Source organism: Bison bison, unplaced genomic scaffold (genome assembly GCF_000754665.1).
Source record: "Bison bison bison isolate TAMUID 2011002044 unplaced genomic scaffold, Bison_UMD1.0 scf7180017847920, whole genome shotgun sequence".
NCBI classification, from domain to species: domain Eukaryota; kingdom Metazoa; phylum Chordata; class Mammalia; order Artiodactyla; family Bovidae; genus Bison; species Bison bison.
The window spans coordinates 19,303-32,399 of NW_011478493.1; the positions used below are offsets into that span (position 1 = coordinate 19,303).

At 42.1% G+C, this 13,097-nt stretch overlaps 1 protein-coding gene across 1 annotated transcript in view; it reads left to right on the top strand.

Annotated features, from left to right (window-relative positions):
- The window catches only part of LOC104991683 (antigen WC1.1-like), a gene marked incomplete at its 5' end in the record, with an annotated part of 43,185 nt that overhangs the window by 14,727 nt on the left and 15,361 nt on the right, over positions 1-13,097 (top strand). Inside the window, 2 exons of the mRNA XM_010844262.1 lie at positions 2,357-2,669; positions 10,708-11,022. Of these exons, the coding sequence (XP_010842564.1) occupies positions 2,357-2,669; positions 10,708-11,022 (628 nt within the window). The remainder of the gene's footprint in view (positions 1-2,356; positions 2,670-10,707; positions 11,023-13,097) is intronic.

Consider the following 13,097-nt stretch of genomic DNA (forward strand, 5'->3'; position numbering starts at 1 on the left):
TGGGGGAGGGGTGGGGCCCTGGAGGATGGGGGTCTGAGACCTGAGGGAGAGATGCTGAAAGGACCAGAGAAGATAGCTTCCTCCCATGGATCCGGTCTTTCCAGCAGACGTAAAGACTAGGTGCTTTCATGTCCTCCTGTAGCAGCGGACCTTCTAGTCCTTTCTTCTCAGCAGAGTTTCCTGGCAGAGCCATTTCTTAGAATTTCCAGTTGAAAGTAGGATTCACCTTGCCTTACATGTGGGAAGAAAATCTTAAGTCCATGGTACTAGTTTCTGTTTGCTTCTGTAATAAATTACCACACAGTGGTTTAAAACAACATATATTTATTGCCTTAGAGTTCTGTAGGGTCGATGTTCAACAGGATCTCCCTCTTGGAATTAAGATTTCAGCAGGGCCACATCACTTCTGAGGCTTTGGTGAAGAATCCCCTTTTTTATATCAAGTTTCTTTTCAAACAATTTGCATTCCTTGGCTCATAGCCCCTCTTCATCCATCATCAGACCAGCAATGCTGCACATCTCTAACCATTATCCAGAGTCACACCTCCCTGGAGTTAGAGCCAAGAAAGAGTGCTTCTATTGGTTTGGCCAAAAGGTTCCTTCTTTTTTTCCTGTAAGATGGTCTAGTAACACTTAGTTGTCTTTCACTTCGTTTGAAACAATTTTGTTAGATTGTTTTGTGGCAGCTATCATATCAACATGCATCTTTTTAAAAAAATCAAAATTGGTGAATTTTTGAGTAGCCGTTTTAATATTGAAAACAGAAGGGAAAAAGGCAACATTTTCAGCATATCATGCTTTATTATTTCAAGAAAGGTTAGAAACACAACTGAAATGCAAAACAAATTTGTAGAGTGTATGGAAGTGTGGTGACTGATCACATTCATCAAAAGTGATTTATGAAGTTTTGTGTTGGAGATTTCTCACTGAACAGTACTGCACAGTAGGGTAGACCAGTTGAAGTTGATAGCAATCTAATTGAGATATTACTTGAAGACAATCAATGTTAAACCATGCAAGAGATAGACAACATACTCAAAATATCCAAATCAAGCATTGAAAGTCATTTGTACCAGCTTGGTTATATTAATTGCTTTGATGTTTGAGTTTCACATAAGTGAAAAAAAAAAAAAAAACCTTCATGGCAGTATTTATACATGAGATTCCCTACTTAAACATAATGAAAACGTTTTGCTTTTAAAACAAATTGTGATGGGTGATGAAAAGTGGATACTGCACAATAATGTGGAATGGAAGAGATTGTGGTACAAGTAAAATGAACCACCACCAACCACACCAAAGGCCAGTCTTCTTCCAAAGAAGGTGATGTTGTGTATGTGGTGGTATTGGAAAGGAGTCCTCTATTAAGAGACTACCTTCCAGAAAACCGAAATATAATTCTAACAAGTACTATTCCCCATTAGACCAACTGAAAGCAGCACTTAATGAAAAACATTCAGAATTAATCCAACAAAAATGCATAATCTTCCATCAGGATAATACAAGATCACATACATCTTTGTAGGCCAGAGAAAAACTGCCACAGTTTGGCTAGTTCTGATTCATCAGCTGTATTTACCAGACATTGCAGTTTCAGCTTTCCATTCATTTGGATCTTTACAAAATTCTCTTAATGGAAAAAATTTAAATTCCCTGGAAGACTATAAAACACACTTGGAATAGTTCTTTGCTTGGAAAGATAAAAGTTTTGGGAAGAGGGAATTATGAAGTTGCCTGAAAATGGCAGAAGGTAGTGGAACAAAATGATGAATATGCTGTTCAATAAAGTTCTTGGTGAACATGAAAAATGCCTTTTATTTTTACTTAAAAACCAAAGGAACTTTCTGGCCAACCCAACAAGAATGTGATTAGACTAGGTTTACATAGTTAATCCACAATATTCCAATTCTGAATTAATTAATCTCACCATCCCAAGATTCTTAACCTTAATCACATCTGTGAGATCCCTTTTGTGAGGTAAAGTAACATATTCATGGTTCCAGGGATTTGGATGAGACATCTGAGGGTTCATTATTTTGCCACCTCCCCAATATCATATCACATCCCTTTCAAACTGTCTTAGAGGTTTTGTCAGGAAGCAGAATTCAGCTCCCCTCCCTACAGGTGCCCAGGTTGCTCTTCTTCTCTGTTCATATTCACTACATCATGGTGGTAGAAATGTTTAAAAATATATACACAAATGGACAAAGTCAGATAAAAGGGAGACAACTTTCAGTCTTTGGGTATCTCCTCAGCTGGTTCAGGGATGAATGGCCACTATTTCTGGGAGAGAGGAAAACCAAGAGCACTGAGTGAAGTTTTCACCAGTCCTGATTCCTCCCTTTCGATCTTAGAGTTCCTGGCCCTCAGAATGGTGAGCGAGGATCAGCAGTGTGCTGGGTGGCTGGAAGTTTTCTACAATGGGACCTGGGGCAGTGTCTGCCGAAGCCCCATGGAAGACATCACTGTGTCCATCATCTGCAGTCAGCTTGGCTGTGGGGACAGTGGAAGTCTCAACTCTTCTGTTGCTCTTAGAGAAGGTTCTAGACCCCGGTGGGTAGATGGAATCCGGTGTCGGAACACAGATACTTCTCTCTGGCAGTGTCCTTCTGACCACTGGAATTATACTTCATGCTCTCCAAAGGAGGAAGCCTACATCTCATGTGCAGGTGAATTACTGTATGTTTCTGTGTCTGTCTTAAACCCATAGAATGATAATAGTGAGATTTTATTTTTTCATATTTAAGTAATTAATTTATCATGGGTCCACAAAATGAAGCTAAGACCAGTAGAGTTAAGTCACTCAGTGGTGTCCAACTCCTTGCAACTCATTGGACTGAAGCTTGCCAGGCTTCCCTGTCCATCACCAACTTCCGGAGCCTACTCAAACTCATGTCCATCGTGTCAGAGATGCCATCCAGTCATCTCATCCTCTGTCATCCCCTTCTCTTCCAGCCTTCAATCTTTCCCAGCATCAGGGTTTTTTCTAATGAATCAGTTCTTCACATCAGGTAGCCAAAGTATTTGATTTTCAGCTTCAGCATCATTCCTTCCAATGAATATTCAGAACTCATTTCCTTTAGGATGGACAGTTTGGATCTTCTTGCTATTCAAGCGACTCTCAAGAGTCTTCTCCAACAGCACAGTTCAAAAGCATCAGTTCTTCAGTACTCAGCTTTCTTACATTCCAACTCTCACATCCATATGTGAATACTGGGAAAACCATAGCTTTGACTGAATGGACTTTTGTTGGTAAAGTAATGTCTCTGCTTTTTAATATGCTGTCTAGGTTGGTCATAGCTTTTCTTCCAAGGAGCAAGCATCTTTTAGCTTCATGGCTGCAGTCACCATCTGCAGTGATTTTGGAGCCTCCCAAAATAAAGTCAGCCACTGTTTCCATTGTTTCCCCATCTATTTGCCATGAAGTGATGGGACCAGATGCCATGATCCTAGTTTTCTGAATGCTGAGTTTTAAGCCAACTTTTTCACTCTCTTCTTTCACTTTCAAGAGGCTCTTTAGTTCGTCTTTGCTTTCTGCCACTTTTTCACTCTCTTCTTTCACTTTCAAGAGGCTCTTTAGTTCGTCTTTGCTTTCTGCCATAAGGGTCATGTCATCTGTGTATCTGAAGTTATTGATATTTTCCTCGCAATCTTGATTCCAGCTTGTGTTTCTTCCTGCCTGGCATTTCACATTATGTATTCTGCATATAAGTTAAATAAGCAGGGTGACAATATACAGCCTTGATGTACTCCTTTCCCTATTTGGAACCAGTCTGTTCCATGTCCAATTCTAACTGTTGCTTCTTCACCTGCATATAGATTTCTCAGGAGGCAGGTCAGGTGGTATGATATTCCCATCTCTTTAAGAATTTTCCACAATTTGTTGTGATACACACAGTCAAAGGCTTTGGCATAGTCAATAAAACAGAAACAGATGTTTTTCTGGAACTCTTGTGCTTTTTTGATGATCCAATGGATGTTGAAAGTTTGATCTTTGGTTCCTCTGCCTTTTATAAATCCAGCTTGAACATCTGGAAGTTCACGATTCATGTACTGTTCAAGCCTGGATTGAAAAAATTTGTGCATTACTTTGCTAGGGTGTGAGATGAGTGCAATTGTAGTTTGAACATTTTTTGGCATTGCCTTTCTTTGGGATTGGAATGTTGACTGATCTTTTCCAGTCCTGTGGCCACTGCTGAGTTTTCCAAATTTCTGGCATATTGAGTGAAGCACTTTCACAGCATCATCTTTTAGGATTTGAAAGAGCTCAAGTGGAATTTCATCACCTCCACTAGCTTTTTTCATAGTGATGCTTCCTAAGGGCCACTTTGGATTCCAGGATGTCTGGTTCTAGGTGAGTGATCACACCATTGTGGTTTTCTGGGTCATGAATGTCTTTTTCATATAGTTCTTCTGTGTATTCTTGTCACCTCTTCTTAATATCTTCTGCTTCTGTCAGGTCCAGTGCTTTCTCTTGGCAGATGGTCGACACTGAAATCAGATTGATAATATTCTTTGCAGCCAAAGATGGAGAAGCTCTGTACTGTCAGCAAAAACAAGACCAGGAGCTGACTGTGGCTCAGATCATGAACTCCTTATTGCCAAATTCAGACTGAAATTGAAGAAAGTGGAGAAAACCACTAGACCATTCAGGTATGATCTAAATCAAATCCCTTATAACTATACAGTTGAAGTAAGAAATAGATTTAAGGGACCAGATGTGAAAGACAGAGTGCCTGATGAACTATGGATGGAGGTTTGTGACATTGTACAGAAGACAGAAATCAAGACCATCCCCAAGAAAAAGAAATGCAAAAAATCAAAATGGCTGTCGGGGGAGGCCTTACAAAAGCTGTGAACAGAACAGAAGTGAAAAGCAAATAAGAAAAGAAAAGATATACCCATTTGATTGCAGAGTTCCAAATAATAGCAAGGAGAGATAAGAAAGCCTTCCTCAGTGATCAATGCAAAGAAATAGAGGAAAACAACAGAATGGGAAAGACTAGAGATCTCTTCAAGAAAATTAGAGATACCAAGGGAACATTTCATGCAAAGATGGGCTCAATAAAGGACAGAAATGGTAGGGACCTAACAGAAGCAGAAGATATTAAGAAGAGGTGGCAAGAATACACAGAAGAACTGTACAAAAAAGATCTTCATGACCCAGATAATCACCATGGTGTGATCACTCACCTTAGCCAGACATCTTAGAATGTGAAGTCAAGTGGGCCTTAGGAAGCATCACTATGAACAAAGCTAGTGAAGGTGATGGAATTCTGGTTGAGCTATTTCAAATCCTAAAAGATGATGTTGTTAAAGTGCTGCACTCAATATGTCAGCAAATTTGGAAAACTCAGCAGTGGCCACAGGACTGGAAAAGGTCAGTTTTCCTTCCAATCCCAAAGAAAGGCAATGCCAAAGAATGCTCGAACTACCACACAATTACACTTGTCTCACACACTGGTAAAGTAATGCTTAAAATTCTCCAAGCCAGGCTTCTGCAATACATGAACTGTGAACTTCCAGATGTTCTAGCTGGATTTAGAAAAGGCAGGGGAACAAGAGATCAAATTGCCAACATCCGCTGGATCATTGAAAAAGCAAGAGAGTTCCAGGAAAACATCTATTTCTGCTTTATTGACTATGCCAAAGCCTTTGACTGTGTGGATCACAATAAACTGTGGAAAATTCTGAAAGAGATGGGAATACCAGACCACCTAACCTACCTCCTGAGAAATCTGCATGCAGGTCAAGAAGCAACAGTTAGAACTGGACATGGAACAACAGACTGGTTCCAAATAGAGAAAGGAGTAGGTCAAGGCTGTATATTGTCATCCCGCTTATTTAACTTATATGCAGAGTGCATCATGAGAAATGCCAGGCTGGAAGAAGCACAAGCTGGAATCAAGATTGCCAGGAGAAATATCAATAACCTCAGATATGCAGATGGCACTGCCCTTATGGCAGAAAGTGAAGAGGAACTAAAAAGCCTCTTGATGAAAGTGAAAGAGGAGAGTGAAAAAGTTGGCTTGAAGTTCAACATTCAAAAAACGAAGATCATGGCATCCGGTCCCATCACTTCATGTGAAATATATGGGGAAACAGTGGAAACAGTGGCTGACTTTATTTTTCTGGGCTCCAAAATCACTGCAGATGGTGACTGCAGCCATGAAATTAAAAGACACTTGCTCCTTGGAAGGAAAGTTATGACTAACTTAGACAGCATATTAAAAAGCAGAGACATTACTTTGTCAACAAAGGTCCGTCTAGTCAAGGCTATGGTTTTTCCAGTGATCATGTATGGATGTGGGAGTTGGACTATAAAGAAAGCTGAGCACTGAAGAATTGATGTTTTTGAACTGTGGTGTTGGAGAAGACTCTTGGGAGTCCCTTGGACTGCAAGGAGATCCAACCAGTCTATCCTAAAGGAGATCAGTCCTGGGTGTTCACCGGTAGGACTGATGTTGAAGCTGTAACTCCAATACTTTGGCCACCTGATATGAAGAGCTGACTCATTTGAAAAGACCCTGATGCTGAAAGATTGAGGGCAGGAGAATAAGGGGATGATAGAGGATGGGATGGTTGGATGGCTTCCCCTACTCAATGGACATGGGTTTGGGTGGACTCCGGGAGTTGGTGATGGACAGGGAGGCCTGGCATGCTGCAATTTATGGGCCACAAAGAGTAGTACAGGACTGAGTGACTAAAGTGACTGACTGTTAGTTCCATACCATTTCTGTCTTTATTGTGCTCATCTTTGCATGAAATATTCCCTTAGTGTCTCTAATTTTCTTGAAGAAATCTCTAGTCCTTCCCATTATATTGTTTTCCTCTATTTCTTTGCACTGATCACTGAGGAAGACTTTATTATCTCTCCTTGCTATTCTTTGGAACTCTTCATTCAAATAGGTATATCTTTCCTTTTCTCCTTTGCTTTTTGTTTCTCTTCTTTTCACAGCTATTTGTAAGGCCTCCTTAGACAGTCATTTTGCTTTTTTGCATTCCTTTTTCTTGGGGATGGTCTTGATCATTACCTTCTGTACAATGTCACAAACTTCCACCCACAGTTCTCTGAAGAACTCCGTCTATCAGATCTAATCCCTTGAATCTGTTTGTCACTTCTACTTTATAATCATAAGGGATTTGATTTAGATCATACCTGAATTGTCTAGTCATTTTCCCTACTGGGACTGAGCCAGAACTGTGTCTGAGTGTCTCCTTTGGAGGTGCAGGTCAGCAGTGCCCTGCTGCAGTGGCTCTGGGTGCAGCAGACCTGGGTATGGCATAAGCCCTCTTGGAGAAGGTCACCATTACCCTACCATAGAACCACCAGAAATTACACAGGCTGGAGAAACAGACTCTTAGAAGGGACAAACAAAACCTGTGTGCACCAGGACCCAGGAGAAAGGAGCAGTGACCCCACAAGAGACTGATTCAGACATGCCCATGAGTGTCCAGGAGTCTTCAGCAGAGGCATGGGTCAGTGATGGCCTACTTCAAGGTCAGAGGCACTGAGTGCAGCAGTGAGTGCAGGGACCTTTTGAAGCAGGTCACCATTATCTTCATTACCTCCACCATAGTTTGGCCTCAGGTGAAGCAACAGGAAGGAAACAGCCCCACCCATCAACAGCAAATTGGATGAAAGATTTACTGAACATGGCCCCACCCATCAGAACAAGACCCAGTTTCCCCCTCACTCAGTCTCTCCCATCAGGAAGCTTCCACAAGCCTCTTATCCCTATCCATCAGAGGGCAGACAGGATGAAAACTACAATCAAAGAAAACTAACCAAACCAATCACATGAACCAGAGCCTTGTCTAGCTCTATGAAACTATGAGCTATGCCGGGTAGGGCCACCCAAGATTGACAGGTCATGGTTGGAGAGTTCTGACAAAACATGGTCCACTGGAGAAGGGAATGGCAAACCACTTCAGTATTCTTGCCTTGTGAACCCCATGAACAGTATGAAAAGGCAAAAAGGTATGACACTGAAAGATGAACTCCCCAGGTTTGTAGGTGGCCAATATGCTACTGGAGAAGTGTGAAGAAATAACTCCAGAAAGAATGAAAAGACAGAGCCAAAAGAAAACAACACCCAGTTGTGATGTGATGGGAGATGGAAGTAAAGTTCAATGCTGTAAAGAGCAATATTGCATAGGAACCTGGAATGTTAGGTCCATGAATCAGGGCAAATTGGAAATGGTCAAACAGGAGATGGCAAGAGTGAACATCAACATTTTAGGAATCAGTGAACTAAAATGAACTGGAATGGGTGAATTTAACTCAGAAGTTAAGATGGAACTTTAATCCACATGTTCCAACACTATTTTTAAAAATTTGCAGTTGACATATAATTCACATAACAGTATTAATATTAGTTGCAGGTGTACAACATAATGTTTATATATTTGTACATACTGGAAAATGTTGACTAGCCTAAGGATAGTATAGCTACCAGCTTTTCAATGTTTATTTTTGACTGTGCTGTATCTTCCTTGCTGCACACAGTCTTTCTCTAGTTGTGCTGTTCAGGTTTCTTTTGTAGTGCAGCACTGGCTCCAGGGCACGAGGGCTTCAGTAGTTGGCGCACATAGGCTCAGTAGTTCTGGTCTGAGGGCTCCAGAGCACAGGCTTAGTAATTGTGGCACACAGTCTTAGTTGCCCTGTGGCATGTGGGATCTTCTTGGGCCAGAGATCAAACCAGTGTCCCCTGCATTGCAAGGTGGATTCTTAACCACTGGACCACTAGGGAAGCCCTTACTTTTTTCTTGTTATGAGAACTTCTAAGATGTACTTTGTCACCAACTTTCTAATATAAGATACAGTATTAACCCCGGTGATGCTAGTGGTAAAGAATCCCCTTCAATGCAGGAGACATAAGAGACGTGGGTTCCCTCCCTGGGTTATGAAGATCCCCTGGAGGAGGAAATGGCAACCCTACTCCAGTATTCTTGCCTGGGAAATCCCATGGATAGAGAAGCCTCTCAAGCTACAGTCCATGGGTCACAAACAGATGGACAACTCTTTTCCACTTCATGGACTGTAGCCTGCCAGGCTCTTCTATCCATGAGATTTCCCAGGTAAGAATACTGGAGTGGGTTGCTATTTCCTTCTCCAGGGGATCTTCCTGACCCAGGGGTCAAACCTGCATCTACTGCATTTCTAGCAGATTCCTTACCACTGAGCCACTGGGGAAATCCAACAATGCTTACCTAATAGCAATGCTGTGTGGTAAATTAAATTTATTTTTAATACGCACTATTTATTATCACAAAACATTACCTTTACTTTATATTTGCTTTACTATTAATATCTCACTGACTAGCATGAAGCTAAAGGACTCCTATTTCATGAATTTTATTCATCTACACATTCATTCAATAAATACTTATTAAGCAACTATCATGGTGTTTAGAAAAGGTTCTCCATATACATACTAGTTGAATCTTGTCAAATGAGTGCATACAATATGTAGGCACTCTCCTAATAGAATCACAGGGTAAATAAGATATGCAAAGTCCTTCCTCTAGTGAAACTTTAATTCAGGTAGGGATGCGTGTATGTGTGTGTACACATTTGTAGATGTCTGTATGTCTGTTTTTATATTTGTTATTAGATGCAGGTAGTGAAAAACCAGTAAATATTTAAAATTATTTTAGAAGACTTTATGATAGCTTTCATTACCATTTTTATTTTTCTCTAGAATGTTTAAATTTTTCTTTTTTATTTATCAATCAGTTCAGTCACTAAGTCCTGTCTGACTCTTTGGGACCTCATGGACTGCAGCATGCCAGGCTTCCCTGCCCATCACCAACTCCCAGAGCTTGCTCAAACTCATATCCATTGAGTCGGTGATACCATCCAACCATCTCATCCTCTGTCGTCCCCTTTTCCTCCTGCATTCAATCTTTCCCAGCATCAAGGTCTTTTCCAATGAGTCAGTTCTTCCCATCAGGTGGTCAAAGTATTGGAGTTTCAGCTTCAGCATCAGTCTTTCCAATGAATATTCAGGACTGATTTCCTTTACGATTGACTGGATATCCTTGCAGTCCAAGGGACTCTCAAGAGTATTCTCCAACACCACAGTTCAAAAGCATCAATTCTTCGGTGTTCAGCTTTGTTTATAGTCCATATCTCACATCCATACATGACTACTGGAAAAACCATAACTTTGACTAGACAGACCTTTGTCTGGCTTCCCTGGTGGCTCAGTGTTAAAGGATCTACCTGCCCGTGCAGGAGATGCCTGATTGATCAATGGGCTGGGAAGATCCCCTGGAGAAAGAAATGGCAACTTACTCCAGTATTCTTGCCTGGGAAATCCCATGGATAGAGAAGCCTGGCAGACTACTGTCCATACAGTCGCAAAAGAGTTGGAAACGACTTGGTGACTCAAAAACAATAATGCAGAACTCAACAAATCAGAAGGTTAATACCAATAGGACTTGGGTAACATCATCTGTCTCCCACTACTCAGTAGAGTAATATTTCCTATTTTTGCCCATTTTCAACCTTATTATTCTCATTGCTGCTATAAGATACCAGACCCAGGTGCTTGCCGGAGTGCAAAAACTCTGTGTCTCAATCAGCAGGCTCTGCAGCCTCAAAGGAGACTCAAGACCAGAAGACTCTTCTCATCTCCACCACCCTATCCCAGGTCCCTACGCCCCTGTCAACCCCCCATTGTCTCATTTCTCTCTCCTTAGGCAGCAGACAGCTCCGCCTAGTGGACGGAGGCGGTCCCTGCGCCGGGAGAGTGGAGATCCTTGACCAGGGCTCCTGGGGCACCATCTGTGATGACGGCTGGGACCTGGACGATGCCCGCGTGGTGTGCAGGCAGCTGGGCTGTGGAGAAGCCCTCAATGCCTTGCAATTTGCTGAATTAGGTCAGGGATCAGGGCCCATCTGGCTGGATGAACTGAACTGCGGAGGAAAGGAGTCCCACGTGTGGAGGTGCCCTTCCCAGGGCTGGGGGCGGCACGACTGTGGGCATAAAGAGGATGCTGGGGTCGTCTGCTCAGGTACGGTCAGTGCATTGCCCATGGGCTGAGAAGGTAGAAAGTTCCAAGGAAGTTGGTGTCTGATCACCTGGCGATAGAAGATGACTGAGTTAGATAGGTCTAAGACATCTACCCATCCTCCCTGAGGGCACATTTATTTCTGAGTGATGGGCTTCACTACTTTCCTCTTGTCTGTCTCTGATATTTCTTCTCCAGTGATCTTACCTGACAGAGTTTACTCTATTATTTCCAATTATAATTGATCCTCATAATTTTTTATATAATTTTTGGAAGAGTGAAATACTTGCAAATCACCACTCACAGACCCCTTTGCACAGTGAACCCATAGGAGGGAGGGACAAGAATGAGGGTGCACCTCCCTGGGTGGAGTTGTTTCGGTAGTTACCCCATGACACGCTATTTTGCACTAGGTCAGTAGGAGTGGAGGCACAGGGGATATCATTAAACAAGTCAGAAAGCAATTTATGGATTTACGCCAAGTTTCAAGTCTCCTTTACAAATTTAAATGTAAATATTCATAGCCATTTGGCTGGTAGGACCAGAGAACTGTCCTGAGTTCTGGTGAAATGAATTTCTCTGGTGAAATGCTCTGAGTCATAGCTTCTCCTTCCATTGTTATTAGAAAAGATTCTTTATCCATGTTTTCTTTTAAAACATCTGCCTAAACCAAACTTTGAAAGAACACTTAGCCATGTACTGACACATCAAAGGTGAAGGTAATGAAATATTGATTCTGTGTTTTATAGTAAGAGATTATATAGTTTACACCTGATGATTTCAGTGATATAAGAGAATTGTACTTGGGAGTTTATTTGACAGGAATAGAAGTAAGGGGACAAGCTGGAAGAGAATTATCATAGCTTGGAGGGATGGAAGGGCAATGGGAGCTGACAAAGGCACCTGTGAAGTACTCTGAGCAGCACTGAGGGTCCAGGTGTGGTGTGGAGGATGCTACGTGTGCCTAAGGACACAGGATGTCTGTACAGCAAGAGACCAGACAAGGATAAATCTGACCACAGTTTCATTTTGCCTTTGTTTCAGTTGATTCATACAAATAAATGGCCCTCTGAAAGGGCAGTTTCCCTTTCTTTGATTATCCAAGTCTCTCATAAACATTTTGGAGGGCTTTAAACTGTCTACTTGTTTTTCTCCTGCACTTCTAAAAAGATAAGGGCATTGTTTTATTGTGATTTACTTCCCAACATTGGTCAAAATTCATGAATATAACAGACTCTAAAAAGGTGCTTGTATTTGTAATAAACCATATGAAAATAGATTCTCAATATTGCCTTCAAATAACATCCTCCTACTTAAATATCAGACCTCTGGAAAGAATTCAGATATGACTCCCTTGTAGCCTCTCCTCTCTCTCCGTTTCATTTCCCAATCAGAGAGTCTATTACTGGGCCTCTACGGACCCATTCTCCTTGGCCTTTGCTGCACCTTGATGGAAAGATCACACTGATCCCCTCTGGCTTTCAGAGGGGAATGGGCAGCCCAAGGGTCCAGGGCAGGTCCGGTCTTCCAGGAAGATACTTGATCTTTGTGGATCTCTGAGAGGCCACATCCCTCACCCAACAAGGATATTTCCTACACCTCAGGCCACACAGTGCTCTGTTCCAGTCAAACCAGTAGGAGTTCAGAATGATGAGTGAAGAGCCAGAGGGTCCAGGGTCAGGTGAGGCTGAAGGTCAGAGGGCTGAGATTTGGTCTGGAGGCAGATGCATCACAGCTACAGGGAGAAGAGAGGAGGCCACCTTGGTCAGAGGGAGAGAAATAAGGATGTGATCTACATGAACAATGTTGATCACCTGGTCCCTCATGCTCTCATGGTTCCCTGGATAAAATCCAGCCCCAAAGCTATAACAGTGAGATAGCCTTTGGGACAAAGGGCCCTAAGCAGAAGCTGAGGTACAGAAAATCAGGGCTCTCCCAGGCTCAGGCATAGGTGCAGAGAGAATCCTTTCCTGACAACCTGGCCCCTGAGGTCCCTCCTATGGCTCAGGTTGATGTCTCTTTTGCAAATGGACTAAGCCTGGAAAATGAGGGCCAAAAAGTGTTTCAGCACTATTTAT